We start from the raw sequence: 9778 nt of genomic DNA, 5'->3' as shown, positions 1-9778 counted from the left end.
ATCTTGCAGCCCATTTATTTATTTTTTCATGTGCATACCTGAATATGCTTGAAACAAATTGTTTATAACACACATATATATAGATATATATATATATTACAAGATGTATTTATCTTGATGCTCCAATGCATTCCTTATTTCTTCTCTTATTTTCTCAAAATAATTCACACACTTGAAGAATGTTATTTGAGCAAGAGCATTTATCGGCAACATCCGAGCTCATTTGAGGACACCATTTATGCACTTTGATAGATTTGTCATCATCCACCCATATCTGAACCCTCCATCATGTGCTTGAGTCCATTGCTCTATACCAATGTTGTAAAAAAAAACTCATACAACTCCGATTTATTCCTTTGATATCTTCGATGAACTTCCGAATTTGAAACTGACACCCGACACGATAAACATAATTTTTCATTGTATTAAATTTGTACTTTTTATTAAAGTTGCAGATGATATGTTGTAAGCAGAAACGGCAGTGACATTTCGGTCCCATCCAACCATTTGCTAGATTATTCACTATTGCGATTATGTCAACATGTCGATCTAAAATTAAACACACCTCTTCATGTATTACAATTTATCTCAAGTGTTTCAGGAACCATCACATGAGTCTGCAAACTCTTCATTTGCAACAACAAATGCAAGTGGAAGAAGATGCCCGTTCGAGTCAATTGATGTAGCAATTGACAATTTTCTTCGATATTTTCCATATTAAAAGCTTCTATACAAGGAGCAAAAGCCCAAAATACAAAAGTTAAAATAACATGGCCTTCAATAAACGTTTCTTTCGCTCTCCACTCTACACATGTTCCGGGATTGGTCTGCTTAATCATATACAACCACCTGGATAACAATTTGTAAGACTCATTCTAATCACCAAATAATTTAGCCAACACTTTTCTTTTGCCTTCCCGTACCTTATGATAAGGAACATGATATCCGATGTCGGACTGCAGTTGTGCCACGCTGATAGATGGTTTTTCTATTACGACATCACAGAACTCTAATGCAATCATTGATGAATCCAATTACACATGACTTTGACTCATTCTGAATAAAACACATGTATGCTGCTCATCGTACTTAGTGATCTCGAACAAGCCATGCAATTTTTTCTTTATTGCACGAAGTCTCCATTTGCAACATTCTTCCCACTTCTTACACCGAATTGTCCAAATTGTTGGTGTCGATTCCACAACCTCATATGGTGCGTGACATTAATAGCAAAACATTTGACCGCGTGTTGTAGCATTTCTTGTCTTGACAAATCATCCTTTTATACAACTAAGTATGTTAACGTCTACATGGTTATAATTAGTCATGTTCTCGAATGCATCTAGTACATTCATATCCAAATCGTTGAATGTATCTGAAGGTAACTCATTTCACGACCATCGAAATCCAACTCTTCAAATTCATCGTCCGTTTCTGTTTTGAAATCTTTATACTGATTGTTAGTCGTCATATCTTCATTATCACATGGTGATGCAACTGGCTCCGATTAGGATCAATACATTCGATTGGATCTTCAAATGACTAAATGGTGCTCCAGTTTTGTATCCAACCTTATCCTATTTACATAAAAAATACACTAAATTTGGCAGTGACATCGCGATTGAGAACATCAAGTTCATAGCTTGGCATTCGAAATAGGGAATGACATAAACCTTATTGAATCCTCATGGTTCTAAGTTAGGATGTCTATATATTATTTCTAACTGATTTGTTCCCATACTACACTAAGTGACATCCCAACCATTTCAAGGAATTGTAACATTCACTGTTTCACATTTGTACTAAAACCCCTACTTGGTGTTGGTCATAGTCAACTCCATCAATACCATTAAATCATATTACTAGTTGTAAACAACATAAACCCAAACATTGTCCGCCATTTTCTTAAAAAAAAAAAAAAGACAAACCAAACATACTAATTGTTTATTAATTATTCAAACTTAAACAAAAATAAAATCATAATAAAAATCACAAAAGAAATATAAGAAATATATAAAAAAATCACAATAAAAATCATAGTAAGTAAACTTTTAAAACTATTTTAACTAACATAAATTAAACATTTTTTTATAACTATTTTAAACATAACATAAATTAAAACTTTTCAATATCATAAAGAAATATATTACAAAAAATCATATAATTTTGTATTAAACCTAAATATAAAGTTTTTAAACTATAAACATCAACTTTTTAAACATAACAATGAGGTAAACTTTTTAAACTATTTTTCAAATTTAATACATAACATAAAATAAATATTATTAAGAAATATAGTTAAAAAAATCAACAATAATTTTGTATTAACTTTTAAAATTATAAACATTCAACTTTTTAAAGCATAATAATAAGACAAACTTTTAAAACCTATGTTTTCAAAATTTTATACTAAAAACATAAAATATCCATTGAAAAATATATTAAAAAAAACTCACAACAAAATAAACTTTTTGTAAAAAAATTAAAGATTAAAAATAGATTAAAAGTGTTAATGAAACATTCAAACCCTCCTTAAACAAAAAATAGATTAAACTTTTAAAAGCTATTTTAAGCTATATTTTCAAAGTTAATACTAAAAAAATCAAATATCATAAGAAATATATTTCAAAAAATCATAATAATTTTGTATTAAACTAAAAATATTAAAGCATAAACATTAACTTTTTAAACATAACAATAAACTAGACTTAAATACAAACGAAAGCAAACAAAATATAAATAAGACTAACATGTTGGTATAGCATAATATAAATGAGATTAATACTAATATAATAAAGAAATAACTACTAACATCAATATCAATATGTAAATATTATTAAATTCAACAACTATTAAAAAATTAACATGATAGATATACTAAATATAGAAAAACTAGTAATAAATAAACAGTAAACTCACAAATTGAATAGTGGTTTTATTTTTTCCCCAAAGTGACAATGGTATGTTATTCGGCAACAAAAACTACGAAAAAAACAAAATATTATGAGAATATGGATCTACAACAAAAACAATGAAAAAAAAACAAAATATTATGAGAATATATGAATTTTGTTAACGTTACCTTTTTTTGTTATTTGTTTCTCAAACAGCAACAAAAACTATAAAAAGAATATAATAGTATGAGAATAGAAACAAAATTTACAATTTTTTTTTTTAAATGAAATTTTGTATAGTAAAGGTACAAACCTCACAATTTAATGGACGAATGTGGGAGAATAAGAAGATATGCCGATGAAGAAATGAAGAAGGCAAAAGCAAATTTTTAGAAGTTTTAATTAGGTTCGAAGAAGTAGGCAGAAATGAAGAAATAAAGAAATGAAGAAACGAAGAAATGAAAAAGGCAGAAGCGAGCTGTGATGTGAGAAATGAGAAATGAGGAGGAGAGGGTTAAAAAGTTGTAGGTCGAGTTTTCGCGGGACTTAAATTCGGCACGACGAGCGTTGGGAAATTGAAGACGATGGGACGAGATGCTGACGAATCGCTGCACTTTCTGCACGTTGATGGAAATCTATGCACCCTCTGCCCGCTTTAATGAAGTCAAGGATTGAACCCTCGACATGCGTAGTATGCAAAAAGATGGTTTTAGGTCGATCTTCTTTAATTTTTGTTGGTCGAGGGTCTCTTCTTTAATTTTTGTATGTCGAACGTTCAACCCTCGACATCTTCTTTAACTTCTTTTAGGTTGAGGGTTGAACCCTCGACACACTATTGCAACTTCGAAAACTCCCAAACAATCTTAAATCTTTAAATACTTTTCCTAACTACAATATTTTTTTAAAAAAAAAACTCCAGATAATTTGATCCACGGACCTTTTAATCTTCAACAACTTTTTGTTTGTTTGTTTGTTTGTTTTTTTTTTTTTTTTGGCAACTTTTAGTACTAATTCCAAGCTAACATTTGCATCATTTTATATTTATATAAATGAAAATGGGGCGGGTCGCGCACTCGCGCTGTTCACCTTTTTTTTTTTTTTAAGGGTCCCAAAAATGCTCTTATAAATTGAGAATTGGACGGGTGGGTCGGGTTGTTCATCTTTATTCATTTTAAAAACAATTCCAATTAATTCGCGGCAAATAGATTCAATGCCCTAGACTACTTTTGTCATCAGTATCACCATCCCCAACTCCAAAAATCCGATAGAATCACCATTTCGTCGAGCACAAGTCTCAGAGTCTCGAATGGCGATTTCGATTTGAGACGTTAGGGTTCCTCTTTGATCCTCCAGTGCAAATACAATGTTCGGAGCTCAACCGTCCTCCTCCGCCTTCGGCACTCCACAATCAACTCCGGCCTTCGGCACTCCGCAATCAACTCCGGCATTTGGCACGCCGGCGTCCACTCCTGCCTTCGGAACTCCATCGGCGTCTCCTGCATTTGGCAACCTTTCCTCAACTCCTGCCTTCGGAACTCCATCTACGTCGTCGTTTGCTACCGGCTTTGGCTCATCGCTTTTCTCCACTCCATTCTCTTCTCAGCCTTCACAACCGCAGCAGCAGTTGCAGCAATCGCCGCTATTTCCGCAACCAGCCGCCACTGGGTTCGGTTTCCAGACTCCGTTTGCTGCGCCTCAGTCCACTCCATTTCCAAATGCTCAACTGACTACTCAGATGGCCCCGGTCGCACCGCTTCCTTTCTCCCTCGCAGATCGAGATATTCAAGTATGTTCCTAAAAGTAATCGGCAAGAAATAGTAATATCTCCTTTCTCCGTTTATATCCGCGCCTATTTATTTTGTTTTTATTGAGTGCACCAGGCAATTGTTGAGGCTTACAAGGACGACGCAGGAAACCCTAAGTATGCTTTCAAGGTTCGTTTCCCCAATCTTGACTGGAAATCGGAATGCCTCGTGTTTTTACCCTCACTAACACTTGAGAATTGTTGATAATCGTGAGGTAATATACGATAAGCTTTCTTGTCCAGTTGCTCCAATGTTAACGCTTGTGTTTATTTTGCAGCATTTGTTGTTCAGTGTAACTGATCCTCAATATAGGGTGAAGCCTGCTGGTGTATCGGATGTGAGTTCAATATGTCGCGTTTTTACGTCTGAAGAATTCTCATCTCCTTGTATGTATTTTCTTTTTCACGGATTCTACACTAAATGCGGATAATAGTTTGCATTGCCAGATAATGTGGGCTGAGGCAATGGCAAAGCTTGAAGGCATGGAAAGTGCTGATAGAGAGCGATTGTGGCCGCAGCTTGTTCAAGGTTTTAAGGATTTGTCTCAGCGCTTGAAGGTATTTCAATTCACTGCAAAATGTGTGGTTAAATTAATTGATTGTGTTTTAAGATATTTGTCTCAATGCATGAAGGTTGTGTGTCATTCGTATTTATGCATATTCAATTATGTTGTATGATTTTTTGCATATCTTTTGTTATAGCTTAAAAATTTGTTATTCGTCATAAGCATTGGTGGATTTGCAGGCGTGTTCTTTAGCAACCTTAACCATATGTTAATTAACTTAGAGCTGCTATTTAACGTCATGGATCTAATTTGATGCCTTGAGCTTTTGAATATATGGATATGAGTGGGTGATCCAAAGTTACATTAGAGAAATGGCACTCATGAATATAGAATTTTATGTTTAGTCTGCCTGTTTCACAATTTTAAGAGTTAATTTTACTTCAAACTGAATTATGGTATTGCCTGTATTACATCAATTTCAATTTTCCAGAAATAGAATTTTAAATGAAGAAATATTTGTCTATCTACACAATATTCTAATGTTTGACATTCCATTTGAATTAGATATTTAAGTTCTACAATTATTGCTTCACGTATTATTTTTCTTTTGATGATTTATTACCTAAATAATAAATATAAAATAAAATGAAAGCAATCAAGTCAGTACTTGCTGAATGGTTAAAAATTATTATTATTATTATTAAATAATGAAAATGTACTTTCAATTGTGATGGTGAAAAAAAGATTAAATTTATGAAAACTATACAATAGAGAGTAAGCATCATTAGTGAAATAAAATTCAAACAATAACCAAGATTTTCATAAATGTTTGTATATATAATTTTTTTCCCCTTATGTATATTGTTAAATTTCAAATGTCTCGAGGACATTGCCTCCTCTGTGCCTGTACTGTGTCGACCCCTCCGGGATGTTATTTATTGTGACAAATGCTAATGCACGCGGTTGGGAAGTAGTCTTTTCTTTTCCCTTTCCAAATAATGATAATGCAGGGTATGCCAGTCTCTAGTCCATATATTATTGCCATTCAAAACTGTGAAGTAGGAAAACACAACTTATATTTGATAGGATGGCAATTATGTTTTGTTCCATCTACCAATGTTGGTGAAACAAATGCAATAGCCTAGTGACCAGTTTTATGTTTCCATTTAAGATTATTAATATGTTGTTCTTCGGTAAATATAATCATCTTTATGTCCAAGTTGTGAGAGTACATAAATTGAGAACATCCATGATGTATCAATATCACATATGCTGAAACTGAAAGTTATAATCTGCTGAGCCTTAATAGCTTCTGCATTTGCTTCCAGCATTCCTTGTGAATGTAAATGTTCCGGAAAGTTGTCACATAAAGAATGCGTTTTGTTTCAGTTATTGTTTATAAAAATAATTTTAACAACTCTACGTATCTTAAATTTCAATGACATTAGCTCATTTTTTTGTTGTTGCTGCATGCTTTTCTGCTTTTTTTTTTTTTAAAGTGATTTTCTTTTTCACACGTTCTGGTATTTGCGAGTGAAGTAACACAGTTTCTTGCACTGACGCTCCAGTGGAATTAATGCAGATTCAAGATGAAGTCATTCTCTCTGATTCTGATAGACTTCGGATGACCCAAAGCAATGTCAAAATGGTAATCTTATGCTTCCTTAATGATATATTTTAAATTTCCTATTTCTAATTGATGCTTGATGTATTTTGCAGCTTCAAAGGCATTTTCTAGCCGATACTCTACCTTGGGTTCAAAGATTGAAACAGAAGGAGCAAGGTCTTCAAAGGCGTCTGTTGAGAGTATGTTTTTATTTTTTTAAATCAGTGGACTAATATGGAAAAAAAAAAGTGGTATGGATGTGATCTTCAAGCTTTCTTCCCTCTTGCCTCCTCACCCCCTACCGGTTCCAAACTGCTGCTATTTTAATTTGATGTTTTCTTCAATAAAAGGTTATGAGAATTGTGGAAGCGCTAGAAAGTAAAGGTTGCCGAGTGCCTGTAATGAAAGGAGAGGCTGAATTGGCAGAGAAGTTAGCTTTGATAACGAGGCAGGTACGTATCATTCACCACATTTACTTTAAATGGAGGAAGAGATACTGAAGAACCTCCTCAGTTCCTAGGGCCTTCCCGTCTAGTTCTACTTCTTTATCCTAATTGTCAAACATATAAATTATTTCAAAATTTAAGTAACTCGATACAAAATTTTGAATTATCATTTTGGAAGAAGAGAAACTTTAATGATTGTAATGAATGCTTATTTTTCCTTTTAAAGAGCATCACATAAAGATTATTATCATCATCATTATTTTTCTTTATTTATTTTTTATAATATGATATTATTGTCATTTTGCCTGTGTTGAAATTTGAAAGAATTTGGCCATGTGCACATTCTGATCGACGGGGGAAGAATGAACTAAACTTATAACTAGGGAGAAATATCTTACATGTCCCAAAAAGTTGCATCATAATATTCTTCAACGATTTTCAGTTGAAAGGATCTGGAGCAGAACTTTCAAGGAGGGTGCAAAATTTGCTTACAATTACTCGTGGTCAAGCAAATGGCTCCAGTGCTGGTAACTCCATCTATCTTCAAGGATCAGCAAAAATACACGAGCAGAGTCTTGCTGATATGCAGGAGGTGCGAACATATTTGTGTTTGGAGTCTGCTTTTTGACTTGTAGTTTTGCTGGAAATGAACTTTATGAGATTTACCAAAATTCTGTTAACAGTCTTTCAAAAAGGAAAAAAAGACGTGTAATAATTATACAAGCGAGAATTTTGGTAAATGCAGTTAATTTTGGTAAGTGCAGTTATGTTATTGTCAAATTTATTAACCAACTTCCTCTACGTCTACACGTCATGTGCCAGGTTTTGCAGCAACAGACTGAGGCCATTGCTAGACTTGGAAATGTTTTAAAGCGGGATGTTAGAGACATGGAAATCATAATGGCTGAAGACAGAGAAATGACAGATGATGCGAGCTAAATGAAATTGAGTTCACATTTCTAGCCATTGTTCTGTTTGTTATTAGATATACTTGGCTTGATTTTTCCAAATGGAAAAATTAATATTCGTTTTCAAAACTTTTATGTACTGCTCAAGGTGCTAGCCGGGATCTCTTTTGAGAGACGTGGGTTAGTACTTGGTTAAGGTCAACTTTTAACTGCTTAATACCTATACAATTTTGATTTGATGCAGTGTTAAAGGCTAATAAGGCAGCATGAACAGTTGCTATGTTGGTCTCTTAACGTAGCCAGCATCATCAGAGAAAGGCCTTGGACTCATCTTTTCCTCGTCAGGTGAATGAGGTGGTTCTCTCACTTATGAATATACTTTACCTCTTAGCATTTGGGGATGTTAGTCCTCTAATTATAAAAGCTCATGCGAGTTGTTAGGTATGCTTTATTTATATATAAATATATACATATAGTTGAGAAATATGACTTTCATTAATAAGAGTGATAATACAAAAGAGGATAATGAGTTGGGCATAGTTTATAGTTGTTGGGGCTGGGGCAATATTTTAGAGAAAGGACAATGATCACAGATGCACCTTAGTCATCAAAATTTTTGTGAGAATTTGACTTCGTATATCCATTGGGGCAGTGTTGTTGAAATATCGGTGTAGTCACAGGTTATTTAAGCTTTCGTACAATTAGCATTAGGGGTTTAGTTTTATTTAGGGGTTAAAAGTTAAAAAATAATGTAAGTAATGGCAAAAATAGGGTATCTAAGAAAGAAATTTCAAAAGTAAAGTGGTTAAAGAAATAAATCGTGTACTCGGTACACGATTTTCATTAATATAGTCATCAGCCTCATGGTCGGTAGATAGCTGCCATGTTAGCATATGCGTAGGCTTGATCAGTGAAGGAAGACCAAACTTTGTGGACATACTTTTTTTTTTACTTCTAATGAACAATTTTCTTCCTTACCTGTTTTTTTTTCTTATTCTTTTATATCATATTCATTTATTAGATTTAGTGTCAAGATAAAATATAATTTTATTAGTTTTTTATTTTTTTATTTTTTTTATTTTTTTTATTTCAAGATAGAAGTTCATATGGCGTTAAAAGATTGAATTGCAAATCACTCAAGATTTCATATGATGGTCGTCTTCATGTTCCTTTGGATTAGTTTTGCCTTGTTGGTGTTGTCGTTTTGACGAGTACATCTTCGATTAGTGTTAGCAACATTGAGTTGTGTTGTCTGCTGAATAATATTTTCTATATTTACTAAGTTTTGGTCACATATTGAGTTCAGCTCTGGTAAATTGTGTATTGGTGTACATCTTGGGCAAAATTATTGTGTGATGAAAAATATTAATATTAAATAATGTTCATATCATATATTTGAAAAATGTAAGATAATAAAATTCTTACTGTGTAGTAATGGTAAGTGTCATCAAGTGATAAATTGTCTCATGATTTAATTGTACTAGGAAAAGTAGTTATGTTGGCCCATTTGTTATTTCTTCTTGTGCACAATGACCATGATGTGCACGTCAAACGATATACATTATGCATGACTTCGATGTCAATTGTGTTCGTGCTTATCTCAAATCAATTCGA

General features: G+C 33.0%; 1 protein-coding gene across 3 annotated transcripts; it reads left to right on the top strand.

Moving 5' to 3' along the window:
* Positions 1-4061: 4061 nt before the first annotated feature.
* Positions 4062-9495, top strand: LOC120082219 (nuclear pore complex protein NUP54). Of its 3 annotated transcripts, none has more exons than XR_005483090.1 (10): positions 4062-4680; positions 4775-4828; positions 4977-5036; positions 5146-5256; positions 6787-6852; positions 6924-7010; positions 7161-7262; positions 7699-7848; positions 8079-8518; positions 9263-9495. XR_005483090.1 is itself a non-coding variant. In XM_039037498.1 (9 exons), the coding sequence occupies exons 1-9, from the start codon at positions 4258-4260 to the stop codon at positions 8193-8195; spliced, it is 1170 nt and encodes a 389-aa protein (XP_038893426.1). In that variant the 5' UTR covers positions 4062-4257; the 3' UTR covers positions 8196-8579. The 3 variants fall into 3 exon arrangements, 1 of the variants encoding a protein (XP_038893426.1); XR_005483089.1 differs by having other exon boundaries at positions 9259-9495; XM_039037498.1 differs by lacking the exon at positions 9263-9495 and having other exon boundaries at positions 8079-8579.
* The last annotated feature ends 283 nt before the right edge of the window (positions 9496-9778 follow it).

Source organism: Benincasa hispida, chromosome 7 (genome assembly GCF_009727055.1).
Source record: "Benincasa hispida cultivar B227 chromosome 7, ASM972705v1, whole genome shotgun sequence".
In the NCBI taxonomy this organism is placed as follows: domain Eukaryota; kingdom Viridiplantae; phylum Streptophyta; class Magnoliopsida; order Cucurbitales; family Cucurbitaceae; genus Benincasa; species Benincasa hispida.
The sequence above is the reverse complement of the archived record's forward strand: the minus strand, read 5'-3'. Positions and strand labels throughout refer to the sequence as shown.

What these genes read in the sequence shown, in the direction of transcription:
- LOC120082219 (XM_039037498.1), top strand. Translation starts at nt 4,258, where the DNA reads ATGTTCGGAGCTCAACCGTCCTCCTCCGCCTTCGGCACTCCACAATCA. An exon ending in CCCAAAGCAATGTCAAAATG is followed by an intron (nt 6,853 to 6,923) that starts GTAATCTTATGC and finishes TGTATTTTGCAG; the next exon opens with CTTCAAAGGCATTTTCTAGC. An exon ending in TTCAAAGGCGTCTGTTGAGA is followed by an intron (nt 7,011 to 7,160) that starts GTATGTTTTTAT and finishes CTTCAATAAAAG; the next exon opens with GTTATGAGAATTGTGGAAGC.